Here is a 24,653-nt window from a genome sequence, read left to right as displayed (position 1 = left end):
AAGAGAGGAAAAAATAGCCAGGTTAATTATGATAAATGCGTGCTACGTAATCTGCTGCTGTAACGAAATAAAAACGCAGTAAGATTCACACGGGAAATACCGAAGAGTAATATCCCACAGGCAGCAAGACCGAGATTAAAGTGCGATAGTATATTCTCCACCCAGCCGATAAAGTATACCGCCTTGATTAAAATGGCTAATTAAAATGAACCAAATTATAGGTATCTTAGTCGTGTATTTCCTTTGTATGAAGTCTTTACCACCCAGCAACGTGCACAGAAACATGTGACTAAGGACTTGACCCTTAGCTGGCATTCTGAGGTACCAAACGCTAACGCTTGCTGATACTTATTTTAAGCCAATGAGAATAAATAATTAAAATAATTTAGAAGAATAGTTGAAAAAAATTACGTTTCTTTGGAGTGTTCAATTTTTTTTTTTTTTCCATATTTGATAATTTTTTTTAAATAAGCTGTATTTTCTTTTACAAATCAGTTTAACGACTCTTTGATAATCTTTGCAAATTAAAATAACCTGTAGTTTATTCGCGATATGGATTTTATGTTATGCCGGGAAAGTGTGCCAGCTAAGGGTTAAAGAATAGCATCTTCACTACATCTTTTATTTGAAGGTGCAATTTATACCTTGACGTTGACTCGTTTGTTATTATTTTCGTACGACAACAGTAGCTCTACTTGTATTCTGACCCATTCCAACCTGACACATTATTAAAAATTGTGGCTTTTGATCGAGCACCACGAAGATAATTCAGCTGGTTTAGAGTCGACATAATACAGCATTGAGGTATCTCGAAGTATAGCTTGCGTAATCCCGCGAGATTAGAATCCGTCAATCGCGCTTCACGACAGCATAAAATGCCTGGAGAGCAATTTCACGAGGTCCGTACAGGCTGGACGCATAACTTGCACAGTTGTTGCCGTAAATATGATACCTCCCAAGGGAAATCCGAATCCAGAAATCGAGTACACGAAGATGCAAATTGATTTTTCAAACTATGCTTTCTATACTTCGTCATTTTCGTGAAATTAAAATGCCAAATTTCACATTCTCCAAAATTTCATCGACAATGGATTCGTGCACGCAGAAAGTGGAAAGACGTTCGCGACCGTCAATCGACGCACCGAAAAGCCAATTGCCCGAGCAGCGGAAGGTAAGAAAGTGAGTTTAACGATAGTTATTCCTGCTTGTCATCCCAATGATACTGTGTACATTCAGTATGATGTAACCAGCTGGTTTTTTGTACCTTACAGGCTGACATAGACAAGGCAGTAGCATCGGCAAGGAAGTCTTTCGCCAGAGGAACTGCGTGGAGATGGCTGGATGCTTGGGCGCGTACAAAGCTCATTACCAAGGTCAATCAGTCCACCTACGTGTCTAGCGAATTGACGCCACTTCGAATCTCAACACTCTATTTGCCCATACCAGTCTATTTGTTTATCTCACCACAGCTGGCCGATCTATTCAAAGAAAATGTTAACGAATAATGGATATTCTCGTCACTGAATAATGGTATGCCGTTTCTCTTGGCCGTGACCCTGGCCTGACGTGAAGAATGCGTAAGACTTGTGCTACTATGCTGGTTGCTGGTTTTATCAGCTGATAAAATTCAGGGTTCTACTATTCCTGCTGGTAAATCATCTATGGCTTGTATTTGCTAGTTCAAGTATTCCAAATTCAAGCTCTTCGTACTTCGTAGGATGTACAGTCTGTTCCGGTTAGTGAAACGGCGTTTTTATGCCTCTCCAGACTGGTAACTCGTTCGCCATGACGACAAATGGGCCCGTCGTAGTCACGGCACTGATTACTCCCTGGAACGTCCCGATCGCAATGTATGGGTTCAAACTCGGGCCCGCATTGACAGCGGGTTGTACAGTGGTAATAAAACCAGCGGAATTGACGTCTCTACCTGCACTTTTCATGGCCAGCCTTCTCAAAGCGGCCGCATTTCGGGCGGGTGGGGTACAAACATTTGAAAACGTAGAAACACCAGGAATACGAAATGATAACTTGTAGGAAAATAAAACTTGAGAACGCAAAAATGTATAATCAAATTTATAACATAATTTTTTTTTTTTTTTTTTGCAATGGACAAGATTACAAAAGGCAAAATATTGAATTGTGCAAATACCGAAGAGTCAAAAAGTAGTCTTTACAAATCTTAGACTCGTGCCTTTGTCGAAAATCTACGAATCCGAATTTAGCAATAACGACTGACTAAAGACTCGAAGAAAAGTCGAAATCCTGAAACCCGCTGAAGACAGAATGGGAAAAATTCCGAAAGGTTGGATAACGTCAGAAGCCCATACATTCTCTGCAACGCCACGCGTATCCGATGGCGGGTGTCTAGTGCCAGTAAGCATGAGTCTGCATAACTATGACAACCGTATTCCGGTCTTTCGGCTTTCCTGCCCTTCTGCATTTTGCGGATCGTAATTTTGCTCTTTCTGAACTTTGATTGTCGACAGCTAATTATTTCGGTTTAGCGGCTGTTCGAAGTATTAGCCGTTCTTAATTTTTAATTTTGGAACTTTCATTTTTGTATACCTCCACATTCTGTGCTTTGGTAATTCGGAATGCCGACTGTTCTGAAAATACTTTTTCGGATAGGGGAGCGTTCGATTGAATGAACAATCAGGAAAACACTTATTCTACCGGGTGATTTATCGAAAATCCCAACACTGGTCGATACGCTGGTCATTCGTTGTTTTAAAATTCGCACCTCGAAAATTTCGGATTTTCGAACTGTAACCCGGCCGAGTTTCCTCAAGGAGTTGTCAACGTTGTGCCAGGTTATGGTGCAGCGGCCGGAAGTGCACTCAGCCTGCATCCCGATGTTGCCAAGATTTCCTTCACCGCTTCCTCTCTGGTAATAGGATTCGCTATTGTATATGTTGAGAAAATGTATTCCTTTAATTTGAATATTGCCGCGCTCTATCTTAAAAGTCATTTAAAATTTTCATCCGATTTACTATTAGATGGGACACACTTGTTTGAAAGCTGCAGGCAAGAGTAATCTCAAACGTGTTAATAAACCAAAACCCGATTCTTTAAAATTTAAAGGATATGGATTCCCCTTAAATAGGACTTATGATCGAGTACCGTTGGAGATAATTCAGCTAACTCACAGTCAACATGATACAGCATTAGGGTATCTAGAGATATACGCTTGCGTAATCCCGCGAGATTATAACCCGTTAGTCACGCTTCACGAGACCATAAAATAGCTGGCGAGCAATTTCACAACGTCAGTACAGGTTCGACGCATTACCTAGACAGTTTCTTCCGTAAACATGATACCGCCCAAGGGAAACCCGAATCCAGAAATCAAGTACACGAAGGTACAAATTGATTTTTTAAACTATGCTTCCTATACTTCGTTATTTTCATGCCGATTATTAAAATGCCGAGTTTTATATTTTCCAGATTTTCATCGACAATGAATTCGTGGACGCAGAAAGTGGAAAGACGTTCGCGACCGTCAATCCACGCACCGAAAAGCCAATTGCCCAAATAGCCGAAGGTGACAAGGTGAATTTAACGATAAAAAAAAAGTTACAACCGGATCTGCTAAAACTACTGCACTATCAAATCCTTAATTACATCCTCAAATTAAAATATAAACGTACGAAATTAATCCATGCCTGCTGATCATTCACGTTTGTCATGTCAAGAATGATGTGTTCGTTTGGTATGATATAACTAACTGGTTTCTTTGTACCTTGTAGGCTGACATAGACAAGGCAGTAGCATCGGCAAAGAAGGCTTTCGCAAGAGGATCTGCGTGGAGATCGCTGGATGCTTCTGCCCGTGCAGCGCTAATTAACAAGGTCAGTATCAGTTTCGCCTACGCGTCTACAAATTTTATGCCACATAGACTCTTGGCAAGCGATTTGCGCACACTACATTCTATTTGTTTATCTCACTACAGCTGGCCGATCTTTTTGAAGAAAATGTCAACGAATTAGCGAGCTTGGAGTCATTGGATAACGGTATGCCGTTTCTTATGGCGTACGGAATCACCATTAAAGCAGCCCAAAACTTGCGCTACTATGCTGGCTGGGCTGACAAAATTCAGGGCTCTACAATTCCCGCTGGTGAGTCCTGTATAGTTTGTTTCTGCAAGTTTAAGTATTTAAAATTCAAGGTCTCTGTACTTCATACGATGTACAGTCTAATAAGGTTAGTAAAACAGCATTTTTATGCTTTCCCAAGATGGTAATTCGTTCGCGTTGACGAGAAAGGAGCCCGTCGGAGTCGTTGCTCTGGTTACTCCCTGGAACGTCCCGATCGCAATGTATGGATTCAAACTCGGGCCCGCATTGGCAACGGGTTGCACAGTGGTAATAAAACCAGCGGAATTGACACCTCTATCTGCACTTTTCATGGCCAGCCTTATCAAAGCAGCCGGCTTTCCTCCAGGGGTTGTCAACGTTGTGCCAGGTTATGGTGCAGCGGCCGGAGGTGCACTCAGCCTGCATCCCGATGTAGCAAAGATTTCCTTCACTGGTTCTTCACTGGTAATAGGAATCGCTATTATAGATTTTCGTCATGCTTCTTTCATAAAGTTTCGATGCTACTATTCAGGTGTCAATCATTACCTGATTGCTGTTTTAGAATCCATACTTTTATCTCCAGAGACGTCTAACGTTTTCATCTTTTTTACTATCAGGTGGGACACACCATTCTGAAAGCTGCAGGCGAGAGTAATCTCAAACGTGTTACACTCGAATTGGGAGGAAAAAGCCCATTTGTTGTTTTCGACGACGCTGACAGTGAGTAAGATTCTTGGTCTGAATATTTCGACAAATTGAATGCACGCTAATACTTTGCTCATTTAACCAGTCGATGCAGCTGTTCAAGAAGCTGCCGTTATATTCTCACATGGGGGTCAAATGTGCACCTCGCCATCGCGTGTTTTCGTCCAGGCTGGAATTTACGACAAGTTTGTGAAAAAAGCCGTCGCGGTGGCCTCCCAAATGAAAGTTGGAGACGCCTTTACCCCGGGATGTTGGCAGGCCCCCCAGGTACGAAAAGCCTTCCAAATGAATTGAATTCGTCCAGGGAATTACAATGTAATATGAGAGATGCGTATAATAATCTGATTTATAAAGTGAACTTACTGAATTCGGTTCCAGATCGAATTACGGGCCGTTGAGAAAATCATAGGACTGATCGAATCGGGGAAGAAAGAAGGGGCAAAATTACAACTTGGTGGAAAACGCCGAAAAACAAACGGTTATTTCATCGAGCCCACCGTGTTCTCGGACGTGACCGACGACATGCGAATCGCCAAGGAAGAAGTAGGCATTTCTATTAGAATTTCACCGAACTTTGGTATTCAAATCAGAAATACCAATTCCAACTGGCGATTCTACGTTTTATAGATCTTTGGACCGGTACAGTCGATCCTGAAGTTTGAGACGTTCGAAGAAGTTGTCAGGAGATCGAATGACACTGAGTACGGGTTATCAGCTGGTGTCTTCACCAAAAACATTGAGACTGCCCTCGAATACGCCAAAGCCGTGGAAGCCGGTAGTGTATGGTAAGGTCGTAATCCTTAAGCTACGACGTACAGATTTTTTTGAGATATCTACTAACGAAGACTGCTGTTTTTTCAAGGGTGAACCAGTACAATGCCATGTCTGCACAAACACCTTTTGGTGGTTTCAAACAGTCCGGCATAGGACGCGAATTGTAAGTTTATTTCGTTTAGCTTATGTATTTCTATATGCATTCCGGTGACGGGATTGAGAAAACTTCGATTACTGTTGAAAAAAATCTCGCATTAGAAGAGCAGTTATATTTCTAGGCATCGATTACAATACGGTTTCTATTCTTCTGTTTCAGGGGGAAGGAAGGGTTGGATGCCTACCTCGAAACCAAAACCATTTCGATTAAATTGCCAACAAACCATTGACCTAACTCCAAGCTACTTATCAGGAGTGATAAATTTTAGCTCCGCAGCTACTGAAAGCGAACATCAAACAAAACAATCAAATTACAAAAATATTGTTATGTAACTGTGTAAAATACATGCGTATTACTCTCCTAAGATTGAGTTGTTGATCTATGTTGGATTGTTTTACCGAAGAAGCGAATAGAGGGCAAATAAAACTGGTAGAATGGTAATTTTTTTAAATTGGAAAACTTGACGATAAAGGAAATGAAGTATCGGCACTTCAGGATTATACGTCGTTCAATAATACAATGTCTCCTTTGGTGTAAAATGTTTTTGAACCGCCTATCAAATATGAATTCGTTACCGCGGCCACTTTCCCGATGAAGCATGATTTTAACCTTGTTTCAGTTACGGCAAACTGATGGATTCATTCATCTCCTCGGCCATGTATTCAATAAATTCTGATGATAAATATGTCGAGACAAGAATACTTTATACGTATGGCCGAGTAGGTGAATTTACTTTTCGTAGACGAGTATCTCAAATGTAGTTTCATTTATTCAACACCTGTTGTGCAAGCAGATTCGCGTTAAGGTGAAAAACATCTATACATCTGATAAGACAACGAGGCGGTAACATTTAGCATTTAGCACTCAGGTTCGATGAACGAAGATGATTGTTTATTCAGCCTATCACCTTCATTTTCTTGATCTACTCGTGAGAGGAAATAACAGGCACCTGCTTGTCACGCTTGAGTTGGTAATACATGGTTTACTAAACGGATAACTGTACACGAGTTAGAAACTCATTGTGATAAAATAAATAACGAAAACTGTGCAACAATGCTATTCGTAACGATGTCAGGATTCGGTCGTAACGTTAATTCGTATAAAGCGCGGTTAGACCAACCTAATGAATGGACTTGTGCAAGCTCGTAACTAGATCCTCTCCCTCATGCTAAGTGATTCTATCAAAGGCGTGGTTAAGGATTCAATGGTCTTGGTACATTTTACAAGCAACGAAACTTCGTACACTCCCTGCGCAAACACCGTTCAGCCTAAGGGAATTTCAAATCGAAAAATTAAGTACGCGAAGATGCAAAATAATTTTTTCATAATATTCTATGTGTTTTTGATGTCGGAAAGATGTGGCAACTCCTCGTCATAAACTATTTTGTTATTGATTACAGACTTTTACGCTACTAAAATTTCGAATTTAAGGATTCCTAGATTTCCATCGACAACAAGTTCGTTAATTAAAAAAGTGCTGAGACGTTCACTACCATCGATCCGTGCACGTAAGAGCCGATTGCCGAAGTAGCGGTAGGTGAACAAGGCAAATTCACCCCTAAAATGATTTTCAACAAGATCTGCCAAGCCAACTTCATAACTACATGCTCATATTGAAACATGAACATTATTGAACATTCTAATTAAATTTATTTATACAATGTAACTAACTGATTTTTGTTGTACCTACCCCATAGCTTGACAAGAAATTGAAAAATTATAACAGTTGTAAAAATTAAAACTAGAAGTGAAAATTCGCAGAAATTTGTATTTAAAATATGTCCATGGTAAATATAAATAGTCACTCTCTCTGATTCAAATGTCGGAAAATCGTTTTTCTTACGTCAGAAAAAGTTTTGGGTTACAGACGATGTTACAAAGTTGTGAAACATCCGGAGAGTTGGGAATTCAGTAAGAAAAAGTTGGAATGTTATTTCAAATTTCACAACACTATTAAAAATAAACCTTGAACGTTCGCGTACCCTTTTTTTTGTCGAAAATCAGTTCTTGAGGTTCTCAAAACGATCAGAACTAGTTACGATCCAATCAATAACAAAGTCTGTAGTTTCACTGCAGTTCATAAAGTTTCCGTGAAGCAAGCTGAGATTTGTCGGAAATTCGTAAAGCGGGTTATTGCCGTGAAGACCGACTGTCTAATCAGTCCAACATCTTTTTTTTCTGAATCTGGCTACGAGTAAGAGAATGAATATCTGCTGCTTCATGTAAACAAATAAGAAAGACCCGAGTTAGTAACCGGTCGACCATGTTTAAGTCCAGCACTCAATTTTGCGGAATAAAAAGAAAAAAGACACACATATCGGCTGGCCTTCGTAATACTATAGTGGTTCATTATCCACTTCAATTTCGATAAAGCGTCGTTACTACGACAACATTGAGCATGCACTTATGCAAGCCCAAGGCTGATCCCCTCCTCCCCTTGCGGACCCATAACCATAAGATGCGTGATTAACAATTTCACCACATCGGTATAGTTTGAGAAAAACAACTGGTAGTTTTTTTCGTAAATATGAATACGCCCAAAGGAATTCCGAATCCAAAAACGAAATACACGAAGGTACAAATATTTTCCTCAAACTATTCCCTATACATGCAATGGGGAAAGTAGAACGTTCAACAAACTCTAATATTCACAAACCACATGCACCAACTATAACCGGCAGTTCTACGTATTATAGATCTTTGGGTCTGTGGAGCCGATCCTGGAGCTCGAGACTTTTGAAGAAGTCAGCAGATCGAGTGACAATGTATACGGGTTATCAGCCGGTGTCATCACCAAAAACATTAAGATTACTCTCGAATATGCCACAGCCATAGAAGTCGGTAGTGTATGATAAAGTCCCTTAAATTACTAAGCAAAGATTTATTTGAGACATCTACCAACGAACACGGCTATTTTCTTTAAAGGTGAACCAGTGCAATGCCATGACTGCACAAACACCTCTCGGTGGTTTCAAACAGTGCGGCAGGACGCGAATTGTAAGTTTATTTAGTTTAGCAAATGTATTTCTACAATCATTTCGGTAACAGGATTAAGAAAACTTCGAATAATACTGAAAAAAAGGTCGCATCCAAAAAGCAGTAACATTTTTAGGCTTCGATTACAATACAGTTTCCATTTTGCTGTTTCAGGGGAAAGGAAAGGTTGGACGATGCCTACCTTCCAACCAAAACTATTCTGATTATAAAACACCATTCAATCACTGATGTGTCTCGCAACAGCACTCTACAAATGTTACGTGAAATCTAATATGGCCACATGAACTTTTACTATTACGCGCTTTCAATGAGACAAGAATGAAATGTTGGTCTATCGAGCTCAGGCAGAAAATGGTCGACTACTACTTGATCGTAAATTGAGTTTATGGGAATGCGTTCAGGTTGCTGCTACGAAGACGCAAAAGTGATTCAACACTCCAAGATTAGCTACTAAATTTTCAAAAACTCTTTAATCAAGAGAAATCTGTATCAAGAAATAAAGTAAAGACACTTCGAAAGTTTTTTCAAGACTACCGATTCGCCGCCGCGTTTGTATTTAGTTTAACCAGTTAATATTTAAGAACGCAGTTTCGATTCACATCATGCAAGAGTAAAACTTGAGAAATTAGTACCGGAAATTCTGAATACAATGTCGCGTGTCGTGAAAAAACTTGAACTAAAAGCATGAAGCTTCTTGATGGACTATTCTCGAAGCTGTATGATCATGCTGAAACAGATGTTTCCTCGATGACCATGCAATTTTTTAAAATAATATCAGTATTTCGCAGTCAGCATGATAATCAAAAACTACATACATTAATTATATTATACGATTCTCATACTCTAAAAGAGATGGAGGAGAGTTTAATTCTTTTTCTGTCTATCGCTAATATTTTTTCAAATCGTTTCGTGATGTCTTTTATGTTCGTGACCCCGCAACGATAAGGATTGACTATTTTACAAGACAACGGATAATTCATGCAACCTAATTAATTAACACATGCCAATATGCGTAGTTGAAAATATGAATTAACGAGGAGTAATGAGTGACAGATATTGTTTACCTGAAACAGTAATCTAAAAATTTGCGCAAGCAGTAAGCAAAATAACGTACGTTCACATTACAGTATAAAATTACGCAATTTATACTGTGAGGCAGATACTGATATAGATTAGTGGTATCAACTATCGCTGATAAGCACCATCGTGCACACTTCCCACAGCCGGAATATATAAATATTGCCCAAGTCATTCCAAGCAATAAGTTATTTAGGAACATCCCGGTAACTTCATCTTTAAACATGTCAGCTAATATCGAACCGCCAAAGGCAGACCCAAACGTCAAAGTCAAATATACCAAGGTACCTTATAATCTTGAAAGCTGTTGATCCTCAATTCAACAAAGCATAAATACATAAACCGTTTTTATCTTGATTCGACTGTTCGAATTGTGTGAATAAATAAGAAAGAATATAATTCTGTGAATCAGACCAACTATATTTACTGCTCTTGCGTACAGTTAGGTATACTGTGGGTTTAGTGAACTGTTCACATAGCTTTACTTAAATCTTTTCAAGATATTCAAGACCCAGTGTTCCTTTACAGATTTTCATCAATAACGAGTTCGTCGATTCGGTAAGCGGAAAGAAGTTCGCCACCGTGAATCCGTGTACGGAAAAGACAAATGCCGAAGTATCGGAGGGAAACAAAGTAAGTAAAGTGGGTCGGTCGGCTTAGCTTTTTTTCGCTGTTCAGCGACTTTGCGATGTGATTGTGTAATATCGCACATTTCCAACAGGCTGACGTAGATAAGGCTGTAGTGGCAGCAAAGAAGGCTTTCGCCAGAGGATCGGAATGGAGAAAATTAGATGCTTCCGCACGTGCGACATTGATTTACAGGGTCGGTATACCGAAAGTTTCGTTCACCAATCGTCTATTGAGTTTGTTTTCACTGCGTCCATACAAGCGCGGGGTATAATATTTCAACGTCTTACTACACAGCTGGCAGATCTCATCGAGCAGAACATCAACGAACTGGCGAATTTAGAATCGCTTGACAATGGAATGCCCTTCCCCATGTCGTACCACTCGGTTGGAACTGCTGCGAAACACCTGCGCTACTACGCTGGTTGGGCGGACAAAATTCAAGGTTCAACCATCCCAGTTGGTGAGTTGAAAATGTCGCCACTTGATAGGACCCATGTTAACGTGACTAAGTGATGACGAGTCGGGTTTTTCATTTTTTCTTCTTCCTTTCGTCAAGACGGTAACTCTTTCGCCTTGACGCGTAAGGAACCCGTTGGCGTAGTCGGACTGATCGTTCCCTGGAATGGACCCATTGGGTTGTATGGAATGAAACTTGCGCCAGCATTAGCAGCGGGTTGTACCGCGGTCATAAAGCCAGCGGAGCAAACACCCTTGACTGCTCTTCTGTTGGCCAGCCTCGTCAAGGAGGCCGGGTTTCCTCCTGGAGTCGTCAACGTTGTACCAGGTTATGGGGCAACAGCTGGTGCGGCGATTAGCGCACACCCAGATATCGCCAAGGTCTCGTTCACCGGGTCTTCTGAGGTAACTTGCACTGCCTTTTATTATACACTTTTACAGTTTTCAGCCACACCCGTAAAAGCTGTATCTTATCTGCACGTCCGGTTCACAAGTTCTGTGATCCTGGTAACGCGACGTCGCGTGCTTGACGCGAGAAAGTGCAGCGTCACGAACTTGATATCAATCACTTTGATCCTCGCTATAATCCCACTATGTTACCTGCATCCGAATGTTGTGAACAGGTGGGGCATGCCATACTGAAAGCTGCAGGCGAGAGCAATCTAAAGCGTGTCACACTCGAGCTGGGAGGCAAAAGCCCGTTTGTCGTTTTCGACGATGCCGACCGTAAGTACAACAAACAAGTTGGAGAAGGCTACTTTGTTCCCTTATTTTATGAAGTTATTATTCTAATAATTCGTCTATTTGTCATGCAGTCGATTTGGCCGTTCAAACTGCCGGTTCTGTATTCGTACACGCGGGTCAGATCTGTATCGCACCGTCCCGCGTCTTCGTTCAAGCTGGAATATACGACGAATTCGTGAAAAAGGCCGTTGCCGTGGCTGCCGCGACAAAAGTTGGCGATCCCTACACTCCTGGATGCATACAAGGTCCCCAGGTACTCGGAACTTCATTCGCGTTATCTGAATGAGAAGCTAAGCCAACTTGATTGGATTTCAGATCGAGTCACGGGCGGTCGATAAGGTAATGGGACTAATCGAGTCAGGGAAGAAACAAGGAGCCAAATTACAGATTGGTGGAGAACGCCACGGATCAGTGGGATATTTTATTAAGCCCACCGTCTTCTCGGACGTAACCGACGACATGCAAATCGCCAAGGAAGAAGTAAGCATTGCACTAGAATTTCACAAACCTTAATTGTCAAATCTCAACTACCAACTCTCGCTGACAATTCTATGTTTTATAGATATTTGGACCAGTACAGTCGATCCTGAAGTTCAACACTTTCGAAGAGGTTGTCGAGAGAGCCAACGCCACTACTTACGGTTTGGCAGCCGGCGTCTTTACTAAGAACATTGAACTTGCTCTCGAATTTGCTAAGGCTGTAGAAGCCGGCAGCGTATGGTAAGATAGAAATTCTAAATCAACGCTGTGTAGACCCTTTTTCGAGATTGACTAACAAGCGTCATCTTTCCAGGGTGAACCAGTACAGCTTATTGACCTCGCAACAACCTTTCGGTGGGTTCAAACAGTCTGGATTAGGGCGTGAATTGTAAGTTAATTATAATGCCCATCTTTCTCGTCTCTGGTTTCTAATAGTACACTAATTCGAAACGAGATCTCAGCCATATTATTGTTCAAAAATTCAAATTCTTAGGAACGTTGTAAAGTTAATGACTTACATGTTTCTAGAACTTTTGATCTGAGAACCCCAAAGCAAGTTTAGAAGATTGTATTTCGATTTAGGTTACACCGAAGTGCTAATTTCTTCGTTTTTTCAGGGGCAAGGAAGGGTTGGATGCGTACCTCGAAATAAAAACTATTTCCATCAAAACGCCGACCAATAACTAATCTATCTTCCAAGAGCCTGACGACGGTGCTACATGTCACACATCTGACTAATTATACTGCGTTGAATAAATTACTTTATTGATTCTAATTTATGTAAATTTCTGTGCAGTACCGTTCTCATGGTATCGTTGTATGAATCAAAGTCAGTAAAATAATTTATGATACTAACTGTAAACTGCACAGAGATCAAAGATTCCTATACGCATATCTTGGATTACATGAAATCGCACATGTCTGTTACTATTACATGATAAATGGCTTCGCGTTTTGAATCTTTGATGTACTTCAATTTTTTAAGACCAAAAAAAATAAAAACAATTTGGTTGTAGGTTCATTGCCCTATGATTTCTGGTTGTAAAAACATCTCACAACGAGAACGAAATGAATAGTTAGATGAATTTCAAACAGATGCCTGAAATCTATTTCAGCGGCCATCACGCTCGATTTTTCTCCAATTGCGTAAAAGAAGATGACGTGACTTTATCGCAGAGACAGTGTGTTGGTAAATTGTCGCTACTCGGTCAATAATTTGTTCAATCACCGTAATACCAGCGTACCGGTCATCTGTCACTCAGTCAATAAATCGTACAGTCACTGTAATGCAACGTATGTGTAAATAGAACAAGCGTGTGCAGGGATCTGCGCTTTTGCGCTTTACGTTTAAAACGCACTGCGCAGGCGTCCCTTGAGTGAAAAAGAATCTCCGAGCCAGACATCCACAGTTGCCGAGAGCTGCCGAGAGACCTCAAACTGTATCGTTAACGAAATGGCGAACCGTAATCCCACCATCAAGTACACCAAGGTAAATAAATAGACAGTCTTGTTTCCATCTCGTTAAGATACCGGTATCATTTGATGTGGCTCATGCTAGAGAATTGATTTCAAATGTGTAAGACCAAACTTAGCGGCCGACCATTTATCGCGGTACAAGATTTTCAATTTCTAAGCACCCGACAAATCGTCCGTCAATACTGACGGAACACATCACTTTCTTCCATATCAATGTCTCGATAAATTGCTGTACAGTAAGTCGGAAAATGATGAGATCAAGTAAAATCAAATGAATATGAGCAGAGTATTTTTCGTTACTAATAACTTTTGAGCAAAAGGAAAACAATTTTAATTCAAAAATTCAGAACATGTAAAATGCCGGTTACAAAAGTGAACACAAAATTTCTAATCACCAAACAAATTCTTGTCTCTCGGGGTGTATATTAAAACTACAAAATAAATGTTCCTAATTTTTCGGACCACTCTTCGTATGAATCTTGTCCTCCTACCAAAGTTTGTATTATCAATTCAAAAATCTAATGAAAATAAAAACTCTTCGTAGCGAACAAATGATTCTAATTGAGTAATTAGTGATCAGCATACATAATGTATACAGCAAATTTTGTTTCTTACGCTATCCAAAACTGGCTGTTAAAGCGACCGGCATTCAAGCCGTAGATGCATTTCGAAGTGGATTTGAATTGGATAAACGCTGACGATTAGTTACATACATGATAATAGAAAGATGAGAAAAATACCAATCACTCAAAAGTGGCACTAACCGAAGCAAGGAATATTGTCAGTTCAAGATAATGGAATGTGTTAGAACAAGTCGGTTTAATCTCACTGTTAATTATAATTTCAACGATTATGAAAAGTCGAAGATAACGTTGCAGAACGATGATACTTTGTTGCCAACTGAATTCTACGACAAAAGTTTAATGAACTCATATGTGATATTCAAATTACAAAAATGTTAAATAATCGACGCGAGACGTTATAACGCGATTTGGATATGCGGATTGCATTTCAGTATATCTCGTGGGATGTATGTAATATCTTACGTTATAAATAACTTCTCACATCGCAGTTGTTCATCAACAACGAATGGGTGGATGCAGAGAGTGGAAAAAAATTCCGGACCATTAATCCTGCAACCGAGACTGTTATTGCAGAAATTTCCGAAGCTGACAAGGTACGGTGCACGATCTGTCTATACGTGTAATACATTTTAAATACCGTAGCAATTATAAGTAGGTATCATGAGAGAGGCCTTTTAATTAGCACGTATTTCAACCTTGAACAAACGAATGACATTCCACACTCGGGATGAAGCACTTCCAGATATAACGCATAATAACACCATCGGGTATCATAATTGGCAATTATCAATTAATAAACAGCACGTACATTATGATTTTATAAGTTTCAACCAGTGCATGTATCCTAGTAGTTTTAATAATTATTTGTTAATGCAGGCTGACGTTGACAAGGCAGTTTCGGCAGCTAAAAAGGCATTTGCAAGAGGTTCACCATGGCGAACAATGGATGCTTCGGCCAGAGGGAATCTCATGAACAAAGTTAGTGAGCGAATTTCCAATTATACGGGATGAAAGTAAAACCGTCGACGAAATAAAAAAAACCACTCACTTTTAACGTCGATTTCATTTTATTTTATGTTTAAACAGCTTGCGGATTTAATCGACAGAGATAGCGAACATCTGGCGAATTTGGAATCTTTGGATAACGGCAAGTCATTCGCCGCTTCTCTTTTCGACATTCAAATAAGCGCCACAGTTTTGCGTTACTACGCGGGATGGTCCGATAAGATCCATGGAAGCACTATTCCCGCGGGTGAGTAATGGAGGATGATTTGAAAAAGAGTGAAAAACAAGGTAACGATAAATTAACGAACAACCCTCTTCCCAGACGGCAACTCGTTCGCCCTGACGCGAAAGGAGCCGGTTGGTGTTGTTGGACAAATCATACCCTGGAATTACCCGCTACTAATGCTATCTTGGAAGTGGGCACCAGCACTAGCCGCAGGATGTACAATCGTCCTGAAACCCGCTGAACAAACACCCCTGACCGCCCTTCACGCTGCGTCTCTGGTCAAGGAAGCCGGTTTTCCTCCAGGAGTCGTTAACGTCCTTCCAGGATACGGGCCAACCGCAGGAGCAGCGATAGCTGAACACCCTGACATAAACAAGGTCGCCTTCACCGGCTCCACGGAGGTGAGGAAACATTGAATTTCAATGTGCCGAGTCATTTTTTACGTTTCTTCTTTCACGTTTCGCAAGGTTGGCCATTTGATCATGGCCGCGTCGGCGAAGTCAAATTTGAAACGAGTCAGCTTGGAACTCGGAGGAAAGAGCCCGGTGGTAATTTTCAACGACTTCGATGGTTGGTTGCGATTAACGATTTCAACTGTCATTACTGCTAAACGAAATTATGATCGATCGTTAAAAACATTTTAACATTCTTCTAGTCAACGAAGCTGCGGAGATTGCTCACACGGCGCTGTTTGATAATCATGGACAAAGCTGCTGCGCCGGTTCGCGGACTTACGTTCAGTCCGGTATTTACGACGCGTTTGTAGCCCGGGCTAAGGAACTTGCCGAGAAAAGAAAGGTCGGGGATCCGTTTGCCCCGGGTACTGAACAGGGGCCGCAAATCGACAGAGAAATGTTTGACAAGGTTACAAACCTCGTAGAGTCCGGCAAAAAGGAGGGGGCCGTTTTACAAACTGGAGGGGAACGCTTGGGAAACGTTGGATTTTTCTTCAAGGTACAACTCGGACTCCAGCATACTTTAGGATTTTTCGATGTCTGTTGAAGAAATAGTTTTGGGCAATTTCAATATTTCCCATCATCCGCTATTTTTCAGCCAACCGTATTTTCTGACGCTACTGACGACATGAGAATCGCCAAGGAAGAGATATTCGGACCTGTCCAAACGATCTTCAAATTTGAGACGCTTGAAGAAGTTATCGATCGTGCGAACAACACCACCTACGGTCTCGCCGCAGCTGTCCTGACCAAAGACATCGACAAGGCTCTTACTTTTGCGAAAGCTGTCGAGGCTGGAAGCGTGTGGTAAATTTGTCCGATTTGCCATTCGATATTAAATATATAGTCGACAAAAAGTTGATTAATTCATTTTTGTTGCGTTGACTTATTCACTGTTCATTTGACACAATAATGAAGAACTTTTCTTAATGAGTTATGCGTTTCGCTTTCAGGATCAATTGTTACGATGCTATTACACCCCAAACGCCGTTCGGAGGTTACAAGAAATCCGGAATCGGACGAGAACTGTAAGTTTCACAATTCGAACTGACACGAAATTTCAAATATAAATTCATTCATATAATTATAAGTATAATGTACAGTCCGCGTGTATGTTTTCAACTATTGATTTACGCAATTTACAGTGGAGAAGATGGACTAAACGAGTATCTCGAAATCAAGACGATTTCAATCAAGACGCCTACCAAAAACTAAAACTACCAGGAAACTACCAACGACCATATATTATCTACCATGTATTTTCTATGAATATATTTTGTAATACCAACCCCCAAACCTGAACGAATGAACGTAAGATTGTTAGCAATAAAATCTTGTTGAATTCGAATGTATGCGAAAAATCTTGTTACCTCTATTTTCGACGAAAAAAAAGATGCTGCTTTCTGATTCTGATTCTTGAGATTAAAACTATTTCGTATCTAATAAAATTGAAGTCCGACATGATTTCGACAGAAGTATAAAAATCGAACGGTCGTTGTAAATAATGCACGCATTGTGAAAAAATAACTATGGTCGATTATTTAATTCACTTACGTGAAGCCGTTTTTTGAGTGAAAAAATTTCATCAGCCCGACACTTGGTTCTACCTATTCCAAGTTTATCAACATTTCAACAATATTCTAAATAATATTAGATATATTTCACACTTACCCATTTATCGATACTTGACTGAAGTGGGCTGATTTGTAGTTCATTCCATGTCAAGGTACACATTGCACGGGGGTGCCCAACAAATTGTATCTTTCCATGGCTACACGATCCCAAGGTGGAACATTACCAGACACTTGTCACACTTTTTCACTTTTTACCGTTAGAATTTGCTTACACCGGATTCAACAATGAAGTTGTTTAAATAATTTGAATGATTGATCGTGAAATTTCAAAGTCGACGCTTTGTGAGAAATATCAAGGAAGTGGATTTTGCGAAAACCACTTTTTTTATGTACAGCAAAATAGTTGTTGTATCTGGTCAGGGATGTAAATTGTAAGTGCATCGCATTTATAATTTACAGCAGGAAAGACGGGTTACACGAATACGTTCAAAAGCGCGGTTGCGATAACTATTAATACACCCGTGATAGGACTGTGATTGTCCAAATTGTTACCATCGGTGACATCTAAGTGCACGAGAATTTTTTGTATTACCAATAAGCGTTGCTGCTTGTTTCGAATAATTTACACCTGCATCATTCATAACTAAAAATGGTAAAATCATAAATAACAAAGAAATACTGTTAGTGGACCATAAACTGTACCTACATCAGGTAATCTGATGTCTGCTGATGAATGCATAGAAATAACCCGCATAGAGTTGCTTTTATTAATACAGTATATTACACGATAGCATTATTAAATACGGTTTTAATTACAAGTGCTACTCCGGAGTTGTCTCAGGAATTTTCGAATCACAATTAAGATTTTTAAATTTTCTAACGGTTCCGACGAGTGGTGTTTTTTAAAACGTGAACAATGACGTACCGGCTTAATCCACAATCTAATTAGACGTCATGGTCGTCCGGAGGTATTCCCAATTCCTCATCGGTCCATTTCGATGGATCAGGATAATCGAATTCCCCCTTGATAAGCAAAAGCGATAAAAATGATTATTCAGTACACGATTGAAATTTCAATCACGACAAACCAAATTTACCCAAGTATAGAAATATAAGAAGAGGGAAAATCCGTTTGGACGAAGAAACCCGAGATATAATAAACCAGTTTCAAGGTAGAACTATTGGCTAATTGAACAAGAAAGCGCTTACGGTAATGTGTTCGTAGTCGTGCCATAGATGCCAAAGAATCCACCACCACGCGACTCCTCCGATTACTTCTGCGCCTATAGTAACGCTTTTATGTGGCGGAGGTGCTGGCAAACGGTAAACGACCCCTCTATAATACAACAGAGCCGAAATTTGTGTTAGATACATTAGTTGAGAGCGTAGCTGGTCGTATCTACGTTTCTTATTTACAAATTCCTCTACGCAAGTCTGCCTAGAAGTTGGTGATCGCTGTACATTCCATTGAATAGATCAACGGATTCAAATTCCGGTGAATTTCTGGATACATCCAGAAACGTTGAAATTCAGAAACACGCATAGCTACAATACCTATTGCACGTAAAATATTTTCACGGATATTCTAACCTAAAAGCATTTCATCGTTCGACGTTACATAACCCGTGAACAACTTACCCGTGCCCATTTCGCGTCTGTTGCAGGTTGTGATTGCGATTTATTTTCGTGGCTTGTCTAACGATTCTCAAAAAGTTTATACCACGGGACGTCGACATTTTTTATCCCGATATTTACTCAACTATCATCCGAACCAACCTCAACTGCTTGAGGATCGAGCACGATCCATCGACGTAACGCAAACAGCAAGTTTAGTGCGCATTCTCTTCGCGCAAGCTCTTTGACTTTTCCAATGTACGCGAGAGTCGAGATGTCGTTTTGCAGGCGTTAAGCTTATCGCAATTCCTCCTTGCGGTTGGCAACTGGTGACAAGGACTTTTTAAGTGCACCGTTTGATTATTCTATTTTTAAAAATATATAAAAATTTGAGAAATAGGAGCTGGCTGGTTTTGCGAATTATTCAAATTTGAAGAAACAATCAATATTGAGGAAATTACAGCAGCTGATCACTTTTTCGAGTGGTAACAATCTGCGGATCAGGATTAATCGCAACAATTTTGCTCACATAAAATTCCTTGACTCTTTCCCACAAGACTTAGGTAATGTTGCCCAGTTTTCATGACGAAAAGCTCCGAAAGTCGTGCAACTTGAATATTACATACATTCGTAGGTAAAAAATACCTACTAGTGGTTCGTTGCACACGAATAATTAGAAATTGAGCAATATTTAACTGAATTTACGAAGCTCGGCTGAGATTTGAAAAGGATTTATAAAATAGGTACATTTTCCCTATGGTCCGTTATAATTCCTTGATTTTTCCCTGACTTTTCCCGATAAGGCAGACATCCATTCCCGAATATTACGATCAGACCACGCGACAAACGACTCCGTGGCTCTCGGCCCGCTGCCAACGAGCAAATGACTGCGAATGAAGCCGCGACGCTCGGGATTGGATTTGTTTGAATTGAACGGATGCGGACCGCCCGGTCTGTGTTCATTGAATTGTCCTAGCTCATCTCAGGCGTAAACATAATTCCTACCCCGCAACGAACATCTGTTATTACGCGTGTGTTGCGCTGATATTTGTGAATTCTGAACTTTGAAGGCAATTTTAGAGACTGTATGAATGTTATTACGTCAAATATTTTGTTAATTACCGTGAGTATTCAAATATGTATTATTTGTGTTTGATTGTCTCGCTGTATTTCATTCAAGTGAATAACTTTGAACTGCCCCCACAACAGTACATTATGTAACAAGGGAATAAAGTTGTAGATTATCCCCGCGGTCGATTTACTGCCTGAACGAAGCGAGAAGCAGACAGCGGAAAAAGTATACGAGGGAGTCGTATGCTATTTTTTCACGCTTATCAAGTCATGAAAGTAAACATTATCGTTGATTCGATAATAATAGTACATTCTGCACCAAGAAAGGAAAATAGGTTTTTGCTTACGAATGCCGGACTTACTACCTAAACTGGGAGGGGGATGTGGCCGTCCACCCTGAGGAGGCAAAACTGCACTTTGCTCCCTCAGTGCAGAGTGGAAAATTGGCCTTTCCGTGAACATAGTTTACCGCGAGTCCAAGGAATAATTGATATCCAGAATGACGAGAATAGATCGATGATTTAGAGTGCATATTCAATATTTTTCCAATTTGCAAAAAATTGTAAGACCTTTTTTACTCATCTGCGCTAATCGCGAGGTCGCGTTAATTTATTTTGACCTTCTGACTGATTGGTTGAATCATTGCACGAATATGATTGACCATCCTGTAGAACGCAATTATTGCCAAACTTGAAGTTATGAGAAATCCGGTGGAAATAACAAAAACAATGTCCATATCTTGACGCTGATACCACGGCTCGTCGACCGTAGTGGACTGCAGATGTGGAGCTCCTTTGTGACGTATCACATGCTCTGTCCACCAAATCGCGTTCTTCAGTGAATCGTAGGGTTTGTCCTTGAGCAAATTCCGCAAGTCCATCATCCGCCTCTTGTAGCTGGAAATAGAAGCGAAAGAATTCGAAATCGTACGACAGACGTAGTTACAAACACAACTAGTGTCAACCTCTATTCAACTGGCCATGTTATACCTTGTGTCAAGGACGACAGTGCGTATTGCTTCAAGTATATCGTGCCTGTTGACGGAATGAATGTTCAACTTTTTTCCAACACCTAGACTAACCATTTTGTTAGCGTGTACGTGCTGGTCGGTGAATACCGGTAATCCAATTACAGGGATGCCATGAGAAACCGCTTCCTCTGTGCTTTGAAGTCCTCCTTGGTATATGAAAACTTTTAGATTCGGATGTGCTGAACAGACAGAATAAACAAATAATACTAAAACTTCCAGACCTTATACGTTTTCTTGTTTTGCCACGATTAATACGTAGTTACCCAGAATCGATTGCTGCGGAGTCCACTTCATAATTATGACATTTTCTGGTTTATTTGCAAGAAAATCGTCCTCAAATTTCCAAATAACAGTGTACGGCAGTTCCGAAAATGCAGCGATGAATTCTCTACGCACTTCGTCACTCAACATCACACTTTTGATATTTGATCCAAGGCTCATGTAAATGAAGCCTTGCGTCGAATCGTCCAAGATCTTTTGAAGGTCCTGTATGCAATGGTGAAAATTCAGTACATGTTCGTTTTCGTCTACCAATGACGAAATGTTCCAACGATGAAAATATCTTAACCATACCTTCGGGAGTGGCTTGATTTCCCTTGCGATGTGAAATCCACCGATGTCTATGACTTTAGGAATATTTGGTCTGAGATACGAAATCGGTGTCTGCTGGTTGACAAAAACCACACTGACGTTCTTTTCGATGTCGCTGATATCAGGAATGTCGTTCCCAAAATATTTTCTGGCCAACGCCTGTTGCGCCGGCATGTAACGAGTTCGGTATTTATATAAAAACTTCCATACCCATATAAAGTTTTTTAGCCTTTGCCAAAATGTCGCCTCACCGAAAATCATTTCTTCTGTATCCCAATTTGACGAATGAGAAGGAATGATAGGATTGCCAATTGCGTAATGAATACTCAAACTTAGACCCAGAGATGTTATACCTTCAAACAATAATACAGACAATTCAGATAGGATTAGTAACCCTGAACAATGCGCCAATTCGACAGGCGGATATTATTATGAGACTTGTGTCCTCTTCATTCATGAACGCTCAGTAATAATGAACGGGAAGCTTTTGTTACAGACAAAAACTCACTTACCCACAACTGGAACATCGAATCGCGTGGCAAGAGGCAAAAGGGCAGGATAATAAAGCATCTCGATCATCATCAAATTGAACTTTTGGCCATTGTTTGGTGCGTATAGCTTCTTCAGTTCAGGATGATCAAGGATGAGTTCGGTTTGTGTCAGGACCGTCGACAAATAGGCATCCTGGATATCGGTCCACCTTTCCTTTGCCAAAGTCTCGATCCAATTCTCACCACCGTCGGTATCAGCGTAGAGAAAGTGAAGATCAATCTCCGTGTAGTTGGTCAACATTGGATCGTTGACCGGATCTGGAGTCACAACAACGAGCTGATGGCCCCGTTCTCTCAGTGCAAGGGTGAGAGCTCGGAATACTATTTGATGACTGATCGAAGGGGTTGGAAATACACCGAGTATCCTTGAAGCATATCCGTAGTGCCAAAAAGCGGCAAGCAAAATTAACGTAGCTGACACAAAACTCCGTAACATTTTAACCTGCTACAAATCCCGCTCGTCTATAAGTGACTGTCCTCTCAAAGTAGAAACCTGTTATATTGTGACTAGTTTACTTGCACGATGGCACGCAATAGTTATTCCGTAATACGAGGTGAAGACGTTATCGAAAAAGGCTTCATTTACCATGCTACAGTGTAGAGAATTGCGAAAAGTGGCGTCATCGGATAGGATTTTCTAATGTCCCTACACCTAGTGGCCAGTTTAATTAAGCGCATATGCGTGGTATGTGGCCAACCGCACAGATAAGATTTTCTCGATCGTCAATAAGTCCAAAAATTCTGAATATAATTAAGTTGAGCACCTCTCGCCGCGATAGTGCCGTATCTCGAGGCAACTACACAGTATGTCAGGTTTCCCCCCAACTCGAGACACTGTCATCTCCGTTTGTAACCCGACAATACCACAATAACGGCTGCGAAAGGCCCTGCTGTCGTTTGAATCATGGTCTTCGTGTATGACCCATTCCCGACGCACGGCACCTCAAAATCAAACAGACACGTTGTCGTAAAAGAATACCAACAGTCTTTCGCGAACATTCGGATAAAGTACGTCTTCGAATGACATCTTTTACCAAACTGAGATGGTCAGATAGTAGAGATCTGCAATCCGATCTCCGATTATATAATAGATATTGACTATCGATACGTATCCGTAAAGAGGATATCGATACTCCAAGCTATCGCAAGGTAAGGAGATACAACATCGACCTGTCATAAATAGAAAATCGTTCAAATGGGCAGCGTCAGTCGCACTGCTGGTCATTTTTCAATAAACGAGACTGCATAACCATTTACAGCCTCAATCGCGTAAAAGTATGAACAAACACACTCGAATGCGTCATTTCGATAAATGTCACGTTACTCTCAGTTATCCAGTAGGCAATTATCTCAGTAAGCTGTGTTATAGTATCGACGTTTAAGCTGTTTGACTATGAGGATAGGTATTACGGTACTGGTTCCATCTTGTTCAGATATGACGCACGCATGAATCTATGATACTGATTGTGAACACGAATTTATAAAAATTGCCGTAATTATTTGAGCTTGAGACACTATGTCGTGAGGTATATCGAGAGGTCAGGGCTTTGTGTTTCGCTATGTCATGGATGCATTGCAAAGTACATATACGGAGGATAATGTAAAAGGGGGAATATTCTATGACTCGTATACAATTATTCTAAACAATCTACCAGTTGAAAAATATTCAACTAACTGCTGAGTGCTGACCAAATGAGTGACAATTGGGTCGAGCACTCAAAGGATATTGCAATATAAGCATTTTTAATTTCTCATTTTATCATAAGACGATGTACGTTTGCAGGTATGAACGTTCCAACACCATTTGCGAGGATAGATAAGTTTTACAATTCGTGATAAAAAGTCTTTCAGTCTGATACATTTTTTTGACTAGTATCTTGGTATGAGACCAAGAGATTTTCAGTTTGCAAGTACTTTCAGATCTACTAACTATAGTCGAGCATGATCACGTGGTGTTCAGGTAAACGGTACACGAATCGATAAAAGAAAATGCCCCGATATAGAGCTAAGTTACATTTAATCAGAGTTACTTGAAGAAGCCGTGGAAAGAAGAAAGAATGACAAGTCGCCAAGTCAACAATTTTTCCGCTTTGCTAGATTTTTCAGTAAGCTTGACAGTAGAACTTGCCTGATCAACGTGAATCATCCGATGGCTTAAAAATTTCTGACCGGCAAATCGTGGTAAGAATACTTAGCTGAAAACGCTCAGCAATCAAACTCTTAAAAATTAAATCTAGGGGGCATATTACATTGTGGAAAATCATTTAACAAAGTATATTATTCCCTACACCACTGCATTTGAAAGAAGAACGTTTCTTGCGCCGTTATTTTCCCCTACGTTTACTTAGATGTTAGCGATATTAGTCACCTACACGAATCTTTG

The 24,653-nt window shown here is 40.4% G+C and overlaps 5 protein-coding genes and 1 non-coding gene across 12 annotated transcripts; 4 read left to right on the top strand and 2 right to left on the bottom strand.

Moving 5' to 3' along the window:
- Positions 1-3,213: 3,213 nt before the first annotated feature.
- LOC107227382 (aldehyde dehydrogenase 1A1) lies at positions 3,214-6,150 on the top strand. Its single transcript, XM_015668505.2, has 11 exons — positions 3,214-3,359; positions 3,445-3,549; positions 3,747-3,848; positions 3,950-4,115; positions 4,234-4,538; positions 4,691-4,793; positions 4,864-5,045; positions 5,157-5,321; positions 5,406-5,563; positions 5,641-5,715; positions 5,869-6,150. Exons 1-11 carry the CDS (start codon positions 3,312-3,314, stop codon positions 5,936-5,938), a joined length of 1,479 nt encoding a protein of 492 aa, XP_015523991.1. The 5' UTR covers positions 3,214-3,311; the 3' UTR covers positions 5,939-6,150.
- Positions 6,151-8,236: 2,086 nt separating this feature from the next.
- On the top strand, positions 8,237-9,227 carry LOC124294195 (aldehyde dehydrogenase 1A1-like). The gene is made up of 4 exons (XM_046738649.1): positions 8,237-8,284; positions 8,406-8,555; positions 8,635-8,706; positions 8,860-9,227. Exons 1-4 carry the CDS (start codon positions 8,237-8,239, stop codon positions 8,932-8,934), a joined length of 345 nt encoding a protein of 114 aa, XP_046594605.1. The 3' UTR covers positions 8,935-9,227.
- Positions 9,228-9,910: 683 nt separating this feature from the next.
- On the top strand, positions 9,911-13,108 carry LOC107227390 (aldehyde dehydrogenase 1A1). The gene is made up of 11 exons (XM_015668518.2): positions 9,911-10,067; positions 10,312-10,416; positions 10,505-10,606; positions 10,708-10,873; positions 10,970-11,274; positions 11,493-11,595; positions 11,685-11,866; positions 11,929-12,093; positions 12,176-12,333; positions 12,407-12,481; positions 12,711-13,108. Exons 1-11 carry the CDS (start codon positions 10,008-10,010, stop codon positions 12,778-12,780), a joined length of 1,491 nt encoding a protein of 496 aa, XP_015524004.1. The 5' UTR covers positions 9,911-10,007; the 3' UTR covers positions 12,781-13,108.
- Positions 13,109-13,400: 292 nt separating this feature from the next.
- Positions 13,401-17,187, top strand: LOC107227379 (aldehyde dehydrogenase 1A1). The gene is made up of 10 exons (XM_015668502.2): positions 13,401-13,582; positions 14,642-14,746; positions 15,030-15,131; positions 15,240-15,405; positions 15,481-15,785; positions 15,852-15,954; positions 16,040-16,338; positions 16,438-16,646; positions 16,793-16,867; positions 16,985-17,187. The coding sequence occupies exons 1-10, from the start codon at positions 13,547-13,549 to the stop codon at positions 17,052-17,054; spliced, it is 1,470 nt and encodes a 489-aa protein (XP_015523988.1). The 5' UTR covers positions 13,401-13,546; the 3' UTR covers positions 17,055-17,187.
- Positions 17,188-18,422: 1,235 nt separating this feature from the next.
- LOC107227380 lies at positions 18,423-19,029 on the bottom strand. The gene is made up of 3 exons (XR_006905160.1): positions 18,830-19,029; positions 18,623-18,749; positions 18,423-18,436 (listed from the first exon to the last, which is right to left on the bottom strand). It is a non-coding gene; the product is annotated as an uncharacterized LOC107227380 (transcript).
- Positions 19,030-19,104: 75 nt separating this feature from the next.
- LOC107227378 (UDP-glycosyltransferase UGT5-like) lies at positions 19,105-24,585 on the bottom strand. Of its 7 annotated transcripts, none has more exons than XM_046744531.1 (6): positions 22,232-24,585; positions 21,702-22,072; positions 21,392-21,614; positions 21,088-21,307; positions 19,557-20,994; positions 19,105-19,392 (listed from the first exon to the last, which is right to left on the bottom strand). In XM_046744531.1, the coding sequence occupies exons 1-5, from the start codon at positions 22,704-22,706 to the stop codon at positions 20,703-20,705; spliced, it is 1,581 nt and encodes a 526-aa protein (XP_046600487.1). In that variant the 5' UTR covers positions 22,707-24,585; the 3' UTR covers positions 19,105-19,392; positions 19,557-20,702. The 7 variants fall into 7 exon arrangements, with proteins under 7 accessions (XP_046600487.1, XP_046600495.1, XP_046600498.1 ...); XM_046744539.1 differs by having other exon boundaries at positions 19,105-19,353; XM_046744542.1 differs by having other exon boundaries at positions 19,677-20,994.
- Between the last annotated feature and the right edge of the window lie 68 nt (positions 24,586-24,653).

Source organism: Neodiprion lecontei, chromosome 1, assembly GCF_021901455.1.
Source record: "Neodiprion lecontei isolate iyNeoLeco1 chromosome 1, iyNeoLeco1.1, whole genome shotgun sequence".
NCBI lineage: Eukaryota > Metazoa > Arthropoda > Insecta > Hymenoptera > Diprionidae > Neodiprion > Neodiprion lecontei.
This window is presented reverse-complemented; position numbering and strand designations above follow the sequence as displayed.